The following is a 14,203-nucleotide window of genomic DNA, read 5'->3' as shown; positions in this document are numbered from 1 at the left end:
CTGCTTAAACTCATTACCGCAACTCGGTCATGATGTGTGACAGAGACACAGAATAATCAAATCACTGCCACTTGTTGTCACACAGAAAGTACTGTGAGAGTGAGGGCATATCACCTCAAATACTCTCGACACCGAACAGCTCATCCAGTCCAGTATATAATGCATTTTCATCACAGACAAATTACTGTTAATGTGGGAGAATTAAGTACGAAGGACAGTAGGGGTGAGGGAAAATATCAAAGTATTTAAGTATTTAAGTATTAAGTAGTATTTAATGTGTTTTGTGAAACTATATTGACTATTAATTGATAGTTTACGTGCAAAGATTTGTGACAGAAAGTTGCTGAGATTGCACAAAAAGCAGTGAAACATGTTCAGTGTTACAGGAACTGCTGGAAAAGCAAGTGCCGTTCTAATGGCAACATAAAGTAATTTTACTCCGATTTTAGGCATACAACGGCATTTGTAATACTATAACAGGATTCCTACAGTCAATTTGATTTGAAGAGAATTCACAATATATTGCCTAGCTTATCACAACTCATCACAATATATTGAATCGTAACTCTTTTGTTATTTATACTACTAATAAAATCAGAAATACATAATAAGAAAGGTCTTAAATCAGCAGCAGAAGTCCATTAATGTACCAACTTATGATTCCCTTCTCCATAGGCCCATGTTAACTGTGACACAATCAGTGTCCTGGAAAGAGTGTCACTTACACTCACTATACAGGGTGACGTGCTCAGCGGGCTACATGCAGTCAGGGTGTCAAAAGCCCAATTCACCTTGAAGTGCTATTAGCACCTGTCGTGGTCCTTTACACATGCTGACAGGGGCTCCCCAGCCCTTTGTTTGAAATCTAAAATCTGTCTGCAGGACAAACAACTGTTTAGTTTCCACTCTTAAACTCTTGCTCAGCTTTTTTACAGCTTTGCCTGCATGAATTTAAAAAGGAGGTAACGTGTAAAAGTAAGCCAGTAGTGATGTTTGTCCTGATTTTAGAAGTGTGTTCAATGCTGATAGGCTTTGACCTTTTAAAAGCTCACTCTATTGAATTGTAGGTCTTGTGGACATGTGAGGTGAAAGGAAGGGCATGACTTTAGGTTGTATAACATAAGACTTTAAATACACAGATTATTATCCCAATCTATGTGAGTATAAAGTACTCAAACTGCCTCTCATTATTGCTTCTTGTGATTCCTTATTGCAATATATTTCCAGATTTCAGACTATCAGATTGTTTGTCATCTCATCCTCTGTGCAGCATCCCTGGAGGAAGAGGATGACCACTGAACTAGGGCTGCAACTAACATTTATTTTGTATCAAATAATCCCAATTTCTCTGCTTGTTAGAGTCCAAGGTCATGCTTAAAATGCTTTGTTTTGTGTTTGAACCAACATATATTCAGTTTATATGGCATGGAAGAGAGAAAAGCCAGAAATCTCCATATTTGAAAGGCAACAAATCTGCATTTTCTGACATGTTTGCATGAGAGAAATGAATGGTCAAAATAGTTAGGGATGATTTTGAAATTGACTAATTGATCTTTGCAGGACTTAATCATATCTGTAAAAAAAAATTAATTTCATAAGTCATTTATGAATCTACAATATTTGGGAAACCCTGTAATAAATCCCAGACAGTAGATATAATAAACGTATCACTCTTTATCACTAATATCCAGAGCACCTGAGTTAATAAAGTCCTTTAGAGACAGAGGACATTTCAAAGCAGCGGTTGTCTTGTTTCTGTCTAAATTGAGTAAACAGATAAAGAGCCAGTATAGTATAAAAGCTGTTTCGAGGTGGCTCAAATCTAACGTCTCTAAGGGAAGTCGCGTGCCTTCCTCTCACGTGCTAAATGACTGAAACAAACAGCGTAGCTCGCAGCTTACCTTGACACAGACAGCGAGCAGCAGCAGAGCAGTGTTCCAGCCCCCTGTCATCTCTGGAGCTCAGTGCTTTCAGCCTGGACAGGACAGCGGGGTCCAGTGGCTCTCTCTCACTGAGGGGGGAGACTCTGCTCCGGCTCCACTTCACACACAGAGGGGGGGGGAGAGAAAAAAAGTGAAAAGTCAGCCAAGAACTACCGGAGACAACATGACAGTCCACGCTGCTTCCAGATATTTAGTTCCCCCAGCAAACACGTTGCTGCTAAATTTATGTTTGCATACCAGGCGTGCGTCAGGAAAAGGGGCTCACCCACCTTACATTCTTAAAGAAACACACTCCCGCCCCGCCGCGCGCTCATTGGCTGCTCGGTGCACACACATGCCGAGTTTCAGGGATGCTTGCTGCTTCTCAACTCAAGTCCACACACTCAAAAGTCAAGTTCTTTCAACATTTTGACCCATTTTTAACGCCCATGTGAGCTTTAATGTTGCTTTTTTTTTGTGGGGTTTTCACAGGTAGGGGGCTATTAAACTCATCAGTAGTTCAATAAACCATCAATTAATCAAAGTTTATTTATATAGCTCAATATAAAATGTTTAGATTTGTCTCAAGGGGCTTTACAGTTTGTGCAGAATATGATTACGGATCTGTCCTCTTTGGACCCTTACATCTGACAAGGAAAAACTCCCAAAAAAACTACCCCACAGTTAATGGGGGGAAAAATGTAAGAAACCAACAGAGGAGGGATCCCTCTCCCAGGATGGACAGACGTGCAATAAGTGTTGTGTGTAAATTATAAAGATAAAGATTTATAACATAGACAGTCACAATGATAACATTTGGAAATATATAGGAAGTTGAAGAACGATCCTTGCTCCATGTAAAGGCACTTTTTACACGCATGAGACTTTCCCATGACGGCGGATTGGAAATGTCAAATTATTATTTTGTTGAGGAAAATATCGTAAAAAGAATTGTTTTTCGACAATGCTGACGCTAAGTTACAGCAAAATATTTCTAGATATCATGTGCATCCATCCACTTCGTCCAAAGCAAAACAATTTTTTAGCCACTATGTAAAACCCTTTTTAGGAAATGTTATGTACATCACCTCACCTATAGACATGAGAGTGACAATGATCCTCCCAACTTTCCACTAGAGGGCAAATGAGTTACATAGTTTCATTCATTTCCATGACCTGGTTAGACTAGTTGCCAATATGAATTGCTTAATGTGTTATAATCCCTCTAAATATCCATGAAATGCCAGTAGATTGTTTTCCCTGCCTATGCTCTCTGTTCTCACAAATTGAATATACCACAAAGATCTGCTGAACATTGTATTCCAACGGCCTTTATTACTCACTCTGATGGTAATACAAGACAGTCCCAATCCTCTTCTTCTTGCCCAGCTCCCATCATGTGGAGCCAAGGTATATGGGCTGTAGTTGCAACGTGGACCTTTTTCACAGCGTTGGATTTAGTCTCAAGTATGAGAAGCTTTTGTCTTTCATGCCAATCATGTGAAAGGCTTTTATCTGAATCAAGCTCTGACTATTATGAACTGAGATCAACTGGAAAGGGTCTTGCTCTCGGCCTTTGCTGATTGAAAGCTGCTGTTGTTCCTGATTTACCTTGATGAGAGTGATTCTAAATCTTCACTGAGAAAGGAATTTGGTATTACAGTATAATTGACGGCTGGGGTCGGTGACTGCTCTTCCTTTTGATCCCGTACCTTCATTACAGTAAGAGACATTAAGTTCTTTGAAGTTCGGCGGTGCATTAGGACTTGCTTGTCGCTTTTGAAGCTGTCCAGGGCCACCGTAATAACAATGTTCCAGGGAAATGTCTTCTGCCCTCAGCGTAGCTCAAAGGGATGAGGGAGATGCCCTTTGAGAGCCACACAATAGTACAGGTATGTATGGTAGGAGCTACCTGAATTGCTTCCTGACACGCAGGCTTGAATTCAGCGTAATCTCTATTAACACACAGCGCAAAGGAATGCAAATGTTTATTTCCCCAAGAGAGGCAAAGAAATCTTTACCTGAGGAGGGGGCTGAAATTATTTCCTTTTCCGGGGTTAAGTTATCGTACTAAATAGCTCCTTGAAATTCAAAGCCTACCGGCTCATGTCACTCATTATGAAAAGTCTAGTGTCTTGGCAGGAGCCTCTTGTTGAACTTTGACCTCACCCGGCACCCTAATAAGAGCCCCTCAGACACCCACAAGCGGTAGATAATGCTTCGAGACATGCATAGTTTACATTCACTGAGACTGGTGGTGCATAGCTAAGCCACGTCCTCATGTTACAAAATGCTGTTCCTCTTATTGATGGACATGTTCAGCGGGACAACGCGCTCAAAGCTCCCATCGGCAGAGTTGCAAAATCACCGCCCCCGAGCACAAATGTATTTTTAGGGACTCTACAAGCTTAAATAGCATCTGTCAGTTGTTTGCTCAACAGATCTTACAGGGACTTCTCTGTGTGGGAAGACAAATAAGGGGTTGAGGCAGCAGCTAATGACTGCTTTTAGCCCAGATCTTTTTGTTTAAATGCAACGATGGGCTGGGTGCTAGATGCCCGATGACACTGTTTCACGCTTCCAGGCCTTATTACAGGCAGCTAGCACATTTTTACTTTGCACTTTATATGCATGGAGCATGTAAGTATGACTTTGCAAGTGCCAAACAGCCCCACAGTATGTACAGTACATGTGTTGATCTCCTAGCTAAACATACCTGCAGCAGGTCAGTGCCCCCCACATGAGTAACCTAGTTGTGTCCCGTTGGCTGACACTAAACATGGCTGTTTGATCAGTGATATTTGGCCTGAGAGTCAAAGCGCTGCTTGTCACTTGTGTTCAAAGAGAGGGCAGGAATTTGCCAGATACCAGTGAGAGAAAATGCCCTTCACAGGACACCAGCTAGCTTGTTTTTGCATTAAAGAGGCAGCCAACACATGCAGTTTGTTTCCTATAGAGCAACGGCAACTCAACATGATTACAGAACTTAACTGTTGAACTTTAGAGGTGCTTGTTGGTTGATTTTGTTACCGTTGAAAAGAGCCAGGATAGCTAATTTCTCTAAAGTGATCTCATTGGCTGATTTAGTGCGCAATAATCATTACCAACTCGTCACATACGGACAAACAGATAAATAAAACAAATCGACTTGTTTATGTTCATGGTTAAGATCTTGGATTTGGGTTAAAATAAGTGTTGTTGTGCAAATAATGTTATGAATGTAACTTTGTTAGCTAACATCTACATGTCAAAGGTCAGTTTTTGGTTTCCCAAATCGTTCTTGCAAGGGTTAAAGTTAAATTTGCTTTGTTTTAACCAACCACATAAAATGTCTTCCAAAGCACATCCTGTTTCCAGTCTTTATGCTAAGCTACGCTAAGAAGCTGCCTGCTCTCGCTCTATATTTAGTTTACAGACATAAAAGTTGTATTGATCTTCTCATCCAACTCTTGACATGGAAAGCAAATATTTCCAATAACTTTTCTTCCAACATGATCACACAGGCACTTCAGAGTGTTGTTGTAGCATTCAGTCCCTCGGCATGCAGTTTAGGCACTTGGTTGCCTTTTCTCATCCGCCCCTGATTGCCTTTACTGCTCTGTGGAATTTGGCACACTATCTGTAGTGTGTGTGTTTGCACGTGTGTCTGCTCATGCTTGAAACTCCGGGGGGAACGAAAGCTCTCGCCATTGCTGGGCCACAGTGCGGGGGGAATGCCAGGGTTGCAGAGGGTATAGTAACCTGTGTGTCTGTCAGCGCAGATCTGTTTCAGCTACAGGCATCACCTTCCATCAGGCATGTCCCGTTCACTGCGTGCTGTTTGAGGCGTCCTGCCACAAACCACCAGACAGTGGGCACTCTCACTAATGCTTGTCTGAGAACCCAAGGGTATACTTTTTCCTTCTTACTTTAGGTAAGTATCTCATTCCATACAAATCCCATATTACTGCTAATACCAAAAATGCTGCTGGATGAATATTCATTGGTTTGCATAGACTATTAGAGATGAAGCCCTGGCAATGTGTTCCACATAAGAAGATTAAGGCATCATACTACACAAATCCAGGATTTCCTGTCAGCTGATGACAAAGTTAACCTGAGATACAGTATCTGATGTATTGCAGCTCAGCAAAAATCAAAAGAATATAATCAAGAGGCTGTTTAAAAAAGTGACAGCGCAGCAGAATAAGACACTTCTGTTTGTGGATGAGGAGTATTGTTTCAGCAAATCTGCCGCAGGCTGGCAGTGGAGTTTAACAACGTCATGTAGGGAAAAGACGACTAAACATCCCCTGGGATCAGATTCTTCTTCGAGAATCAAGCAAATAAGTGCCGAACAAGTTTTATCCACCCTAGAAGCAGAGCAGTACGACAGAAGAAGTGAAGCTAGGAGAATAATTATATAATATTATAGAACAGAATTGTATATTGTTGTTTCCAAGGTGCCGATTCATGCTGAATCTCATCGTTTAGGCAACACTTCTATTGTAACTGCCAGGTGTTCTGTGAGGCTTTTTGGTGATGCCGAAAACATGTGTTCTTGATATTATGTAAGTACCTCAAAATGCATGACTCATCTCCTTTATTTCCCGGAATATGAAATAATTGCTGAATGGGGATGAGAGTGATCGAGGCCGACCTCACAGTGAATTCTGCCAGTGTGGTTGCTTTGTTCAGCATCTTGTTCTGCAGACCTCAGGCTCCCCACAGAGACCACCTGGGCAGAGGTCTGGTTGGGTGCACGTGTTCTGTTGACAACGCATGCATGTGTGTGAAAAATAAAAGACAGAGAAGGAGAGGGAGACGACAGGCAGCTTAGCCCGGCTGTCGGCTGCCAGTCGGTTCCAGTTATGACTTTTCTCGTGTCCAAGTCCCTGTTCCTTCAAACTTCTGCACGACTCAGGTACTGTCTGCAGGCCAGCTGAATGTCCGTCTGACTGAGAGATCGCGAAGGAGAAGCCCGGAGAGAAAGCAGAAATGAAGTGAGGGCCCATTTCCCACGTTGTTCTTGGCTCCTGTCCGCCCCTGAAGACTTAAGCGAACACTTCCAAAACAAAGAGATTGTCTGTGTAGGTGCCCAAACAGCCAGCCCACGCATGTACGCACACAGACAGAGACGCACTCACGCTGGGACATAAAAAATGTTATTCTAATTCCTTCTAAGTGCCTATTTAAGCAGCTGTTTTCTGTAAACACTTGCTCGGACAGCAGAGCTTCGGACATTTGGTTTTAGATCATTCCCAATTATATCATAATTACCAGCACCCAGAAAATATAGCTGTGAATTGCTGCCAGTTTTCCACCACAAACAGCCGGCATGCTAATCCCAGCACGGCTCTCCGAAAACGGCCTGTGAATGTTGTCGAAACATGTCGGGGGTCATGTGGGACTGTGTTCGACCCACGCCACCGACGGCCTTCTGTGGTCTCACCTGCCATCTGACCCGTTCAAACTATGCAATTGTTCAAAGATTTTTGCAATTGTATTCTGCTTGATTGAATGCAAGCCTTTTTTTTTTTTAAATATCATTACTGAAAATCATCAAGGTGGAAGTGAGGGTCTGGTCCCTCAGGAACACAGAATCAGATTTGAAAGATCACCTATTATGCGAAATCCCCTTTTTCATGTCTTTTATACATCAACATGTGTCCACTCCCCTCTGTGGAAAGAGATTCTGAACGTTTCAGGAACAAAGATTTGCTCACTTTTTGTCCTGATCCATTTATATAAAAACCTGTCTGAAAATGAGCTGATCAGATTTCGGCAATTGTTTTGTCTTGTGTAACCATTAGCCAATCACCAACCAAGGTAACCCCCCCCCCCACCTTATCACCTGAATCTCCTCCTAGAGCACCATTGTGTTCTTTTTAACCAAATCTCTCTCAGAGGGGCGTGGGGAGGGGCTCCTTATTTTCATCTGAAGTAACAGACAGAGAATCAGCCCTTTTGAAACAGGGCTGAAACAGAGGGGATTATGGGATGCTGCAATGCACGATCTGTTTGGTATGTCTTGACATGTTTTGTATATATCCGAGACCTATAATATATTGATGAAAAACAGTATAATAGGGGACCTTTAAAGACACATTCTGACCTTTTCTCACACTTTTAACCTTGTATCATTGTTGACTCAGTGATCCTCTCAGTGGGAAATGTAGACGGTTAACTCGGATGTCTTAGCTAACGAGCCGGAGCCATTATCCGAGGATTACAACCGACAGGTGCACAGAGCCCTGCTTAACATGAGCACGGGCTTGTCTGTTTATCTACAGTGTAGCTATAAATCTGCAGTTACTGCCCCGCATTATCTGCTTAGATCTGTTGTTGATTAAAAGCTGAAGTAATGATTATTTCAGGGGAAGGCATCCACTTGTTAAAATGTAGGCCTAGTTCATTTCTGCATGCACGACCTCTCCTTGGGTTGAAGCTGGGAACAATAATAGGGCCACATTTAGCAGCACTGTGACTATTTTGGTCCCAGATGTTGAAATTCTGGGGTAAATTCACTCTGACAACAAGAATACAGCCAATGTTCAGTCCGCCCCTACTCGATCATATTGACAGCCAGATATGTCTCCACAATGCTACTATTTATTTCATGTACTTTTTCCGTGTCGCTCTAGAAATATCTACAATAGTGTATCGTGCTTTTCACGGGCTGCTAGCTATTGCAAATGTTATAAAAACTGTAGCAGCAGAACCTGACTCAACACATGGAGAGATAAAAGATAATGAGTGCCTTTCAGCAAACAGCTGCAATCATGACTGTCTGCACAAACATGATGACATTTATTAAGATTTTCTATTTTGCAAACACAAACTGTTCACTTAGGAAGATTTATCAATCTCATCATCATACAATTAAACAAAGACGCTGAATTATTGTCAGGCTTCGTTTAAAATTGCTCCATCAATATTTTGGTAATAACAGTGATGACCACTTTTATGGGAAATGATTGCACAGGGAATGGAAAACAGACTCTTCAGTTCCCTTCATTGGTTTCATCAAATTGCATCATTTGTTGCCCGAGCAAATATAAAAATATGAAACTGTATGGCACCTTCCCAGCTGTAGATGACACAAAGTTAGCAGCTAGCTGGAGAACATAGCGAAGTATTAGCATCTAATTATCGCTAGCCATGTTCTCGAAATGAGTTGGCTAATTGCTGAGCTTATTTTCTGTTGCATTCATTCAAGTGTTGAGTAAAAGTTTGTGTAAAACAAAATGAAATCAAAAAAATTACAATTACAATGGAGTGGCACCGACAAAGTTAGCCCACAGTCATGTGTGTAAAATCCAGATTGAAATTGACCATACATGTCTTTTAATTCTGTAATCTGCTATTTAAAGGTGGGGTAGGTACATTTGAGAAACCGGCTCGAGATCGCTAGAATTTGAAAATACACAACCGGAGAAAATCTGCCACTTCCTTATAGAGCCCCTCCTTCAACACACACGAACGCGCACATGACCAATGAGGGCACGAGATAAGTTTGTGCCACGATGGAAGGCTGACAGGCAGGTAGGCTGTACTTTTTACAGTATTACGGCTTCTACAGATGACATTTTTTATGGATTTTTTGTCAAAGCACTTCAGATATTCATTGCTATCGGGATGTTAAGAGCATTCCATGGAATATAACAACAAGTGTATCTCGAGCCGGTTTCTGAAACGTACCTACCCCACCTTTAATGTCACGCATGTCATTATAGTTCACTAACCTGCATCTCAAGGCCTTTAAGAAGAACACTTAGAGCTACATGTATGTGACTCATGATCACCCTGTATGCATTGCATCCACAGTGCCCTGTTACAGGTTTGATGGACAGATATGTGAACTCCTCTGTCTGACAGCAGACGTACTTAAGGCAGCAGCGTATGAGGGTAGAGTTAACCAAAGCATACCTTAGCACTCATGATCTGAAGAGCATGAAAGGACAGCCACTGCGTCTCTCTCTGTCTACACTCTTTCTTCACACAGACTATATGACTGTGTGTGATCCGGAGGTGTGACACTTTCCCAGTAGCCCACAGGTATCCGTTACCCAGCCAGGAGTGTTGGCGCGCTGCCCGCAGGCCTACCTGTCTCGGAGGGCACAATGGAGGGATGCCGTGTGAGGATCTCCTCTCGAGTGCTGCCAGACTCTGTAACCCCGCTGCCCTCAGCCCAGCCGCAGGAAACAGGAGGGCACGGCCCGGAGGACTCAGCTTCCCTTTCATCTGTGGAAAGAGAGAAAGAGTCAAGACTTGGCTCACATCACTGTCTGTTTGATTCTGTCTTTAAAAGATGGATTCACTCTCTTATATGTTTTCTGTGTCCTAAATCTAATTTAGATCATATATGTATGACCCTCTTGTATTTGGCTACTTCTCCATGGTCCCATGGAAACATATTGCTTCATTTAACCAGTCCATATATTTGTAAATGATAATATAAACATTTAGGGTTTCAGTTTAATATAATACACTGCAGTTTGTCATATTTTGCAATTTATTCATTCTACTAAGTTTTTATTTTTTGTAGTTTTAAATTTGGTGTAAATACTTGTCTTTATTTTATTTAACATTTTTAATGTTAAACTATTTATTTCTTATATTCTCTTTTTATAATCGTCATGTTTTTTATTGTTTATTTACCATTGTGTAATTTTCACTATTTACTGTGGCTATGTTGCATGTATATAAATACAGCCTTTGAATCTTGAATAAATGCAGCAATAAGACTCCTCACCAAACCAAATGAAGAGAGCGCACTCCCGCTCTAAGGACTAAGGATGACCGGGCTTTCTCTGATTAAAGCCCCCACTCTCCTCCCCGAGGAAATCAGACTGGCAAGCTCCTTATCCTCCTTACTGTAAATCCCTCTTAGTCACATATTTTCACAAGTTTTCCTTCACAGGATTTAGGTCTGAATTTTTACTTCTATCTGTGAATTTCTTAAAATAAATACATTTTGTTTTGATTCATCATTATTTCATATTGTTTTAATTAACTATAGTTTTTCTCAGTCTTTCAAACTTTTAATTTTTTCCTTGACAAAAGCATTTCTAAATGTGCAAAATCATTCTTAAGACATGAAAATCTACAATATGTTCTCATTGGTCAATAGTTAAATACCAGATTAACAGGCCAAAAGTGTAATACAAGTGTTGGCAAAGAAGAGAACGTTTGAGGAAAATAACAGGCTGTGATGTTGCATGCTGCTTTGCTGACATCTAGTGGCCTCATTCTGCAAATACTAGCAAGTATGCATGAAAAATATCAGCAGCATGAACAGTACGCAGGAATTGCTTAATCATCAGATAACACAGTGATACTGTCAAATCATGTACATACTAATTGAATGTACTATATTTAAAATGAAACAACGACTGATAATGGTTAATATCTGCTTATCGGGAAAACTAGAATGTAATCCCAAAGTTAAGTTAAACAGATGGCCTTAGATTTTAATATGTTTCAGTTTGACACAAACGGGCTGTAATTGCATTAAAATCTAAACCAAACGTTTTGTGCTTTTATTTTTGAAATGATCTTTCCTAAGAGCAGACAGTGTGTAGTTTGCTGTGGAGTCTGGGTGTCTGGCTTTTTGTTTATCTGGTAGACAGCAAGAGTCTCGGGTGAATTAAAATAAGTCAACTATATCACTGAACCACAATGACCCTGGGTGTGTCCTTTCGAAATGTATTTACACAATGTGCTAATCATGTGCACGGACAAACTCAACTAAAATATTGGTTTTCAATAACTTTGATGCTTAAAAAGCATGTACAATTTAAAGTACACCATATATTTTCCCAGGAAATACAGTAGACCACAGATAACTTTTATGTTTGAATCTAACCAGAATCCAAGTGCCTTGAAAACAGGGACAGTTATATTTTAGGCAGTAAAATGGCACTTTAAAACAGAATATTTTCCCTGATGCTGGTTTCAAAAGTTGTCAACATTACAATAGCATATCATACATGTTTGAACATATCACAGAAAAACTGAGACGGAAGGAATATTATCAAACAGCAATCAATAATAAAAAAATGTGGTAACTTAGGTCCCATGACATGCTTTTCCAGTTATTAACCGTCCCCTTATGTGTTATGTAAATAATGATTACAAAAAAATGCAAAAAAAAAAAAATATATATATTAAATATATTTTAAGATCATGTTTAATCATCTGATTCGTCTGTACATTGCTGTTTTAGTCTGTGTTCTTCTAATTAGTGTCTACAGTGTCACACTGCTCAATAGGCACACACTGTCAGTGTTTAGAGCCATGTGGGACAAAACCCGATCCTGCCCCTCCCTCTCCCTGTTTAAGTCAATGGTGACTGTAAAAACTACACTGCGCATGCTCAGAGTATTGTCCTATTTAATGTGTGTGGCAAAAAAATAATGACCAGAGGGGCAAAGAGCTGCCATCCCCACCATACGTCATCTTACATAATTCAGAGCTGATTGGCTGTAAATACGTGTGCCGCGAAAAGTGTGGTGTGTGAAGAGGAGACGAGAGAGCTGCAGTGAGGCGTCCTAAAACCCGGAAGTAAACTGCGCATGGCTTCCCTCGACCTAAAAGCAACGAGATTTCTCCATAGGATTTTAGAAAATAGCTCAAAATAAGATCTGTGGGAAACAAACCTGTTAGATAAATGCACATTTTGTTCAGCCGGTTAATATCCACATGTCTACCCTACTTTTATAATTTTCGAATCATAAATCTATTGATTAGATTAGATTTATGATAGACTTTTGAAACTACAAGAAGATAAGGAGGACTTTTACAAAAAAGTAATAGAGATTTTTGTCCAGAGGGATAGGCAAATGGACTTCATCTTCATGTGAAGATTGAAAATGGGATCTTACTAAGAGAGAACAATTCAATATTTAAATGATAAAATTACATGTTTTGGGTATCCTTTTGTTGAACTGTCTGTTTAAAATTAATTGAAGCATCAGACAAAAAAAGCTTTTGAAAATAATATTATATTTTGATTTAGGTCAAAATATAATATTTGTAAACCTGAAGAGTCAGGTGCCTCACCAGCCATGAACCTCACTGCAGAAGCTTATATTTAGACATCTGAGTTTTTTGTGCCCCACCACTTTTGTACATATAGAAACGCCACTGAGCGCCCGGTAGATTAATGGGAAACCCTAAATGTTTGAGCACCCTCTATGAAACGTCAAGCTACCCCACAGCACCCCCAAAATAAATCTCTAGCGCCGCCACTGCAACACGGCACCCAGACCCCACGCAGCATTCTTATCTGTTTGTCTTTACTGGTGTCATTTTCTGGTTGCCAACGCCATTGTAACACATAAACACTGATGTTCCGCTGTAACGGTGGTGGACTCATCAGAACAGAGTGGGGAGCTGACCAATCAGAGCACAGTGGGCTCATATGGAGGGGGGGAGGAGCTCCAACAAGCTGTATAGGACGGACGGAGAGTGAATACACACACTACACAGAGATGCTGTGAGAAACCAATGTGAGTATGGAAAATTGCACAATGCAAATCTAGTAGACCTCAACAATGGAATTATGATCAGTAGAAATGGTCATGTCATGGGACCTTTAACCTATCCAGCCTTGAGAAAATAAAATGTACTCCTGATGAGTCATAATTCTTGATCAACTGGTTATACTTTGCTCGCAATCACATCACATTATTGATGCAACTAAATAAGTAAGACGTGGACAATAAAATATGAGCAGATCAATGTCCACTAAAACGTGGTATCTGTGTGTGTGTGTGTGTGTGTGTGTGTGTGTGTGTGTGTGTGTGTGTGTGTGTGTGTGTGTGTGTGTGTGTGTGTGTGTGTGTGTGTGTGTGTGTGTGTGTGTGTGTGTGTGTGTGTGTGTGTGTGTGTGTGTGTGTGTGTGACTGTCACTCCTTTATAGTTCTTAAATAAATGACACCTCACTTAAGATGTTCTCCCACGAACTTCCTTCAGACAGAATTTTATTACAATTAAAGTCTGTGTTTTACTGCAGAAAATATTTTCATACGTCGTCTATTAGAGTTACGAGGACAATGGACCATCTACTGAATGTTCGCCAACTGGAGAATCTGAGTTAAGCCCATGTTTCCTCATCTGGCATCCAAATGCTGCCTTAACACTTCATTTACATTTTTATTAACACAATAATTATTTTCAGTCACACATCTGGCTTCGTCGAGCTGGCAAACACAGAGCTGTTCATCTGCGGACAAACCACTGACGTTTTGGGCTACAAAGGCCATTGAGTTGAGTGTTAGGTTGGTTAAATGTCTTTC

The 14,203-nt window shown here is 40.7% G+C and overlaps 1 protein-coding gene across 2 annotated transcripts in view; it reads right to left on the bottom strand.

Annotated features, from left to right (window-relative positions):
* adamtsl3 (ADAMTS-like 3) overlaps positions 1-2,148 on the bottom strand; it is a 103,030-nt gene extending 100,882 nt beyond the window's left edge. For both annotated transcript variants that reach the window (XM_034106169.1, XM_034106171.1), the window contains exon 1: positions 1,902-2,148. In XM_034106169.1, coding sequence (XP_033962060.1) covers positions 1,902-1,952 — 51 coding nt within the window. In that variant the 5' untranslated portion in view covers positions 1,953-2,148. The remainder of the gene's footprint in view (positions 1-1,901) is intronic.
* Positions 2,149-14,203: the final 12,055 nt, after the last annotated feature.

The sequence above is a fragment of the Pseudochaenichthys georgianus genome, chromosome 18 (assembly GCF_902827115.2).
Source record: "Pseudochaenichthys georgianus chromosome 18, fPseGeo1.2, whole genome shotgun sequence".
NCBI lineage: Eukaryota > Metazoa > Chordata > Actinopteri > Perciformes > Channichthyidae > Pseudochaenichthys > Pseudochaenichthys georgianus.
The sequence above is the reverse complement of the archived record's forward strand: the minus strand, read 5'-3'. Positions and strand labels throughout refer to the sequence as shown.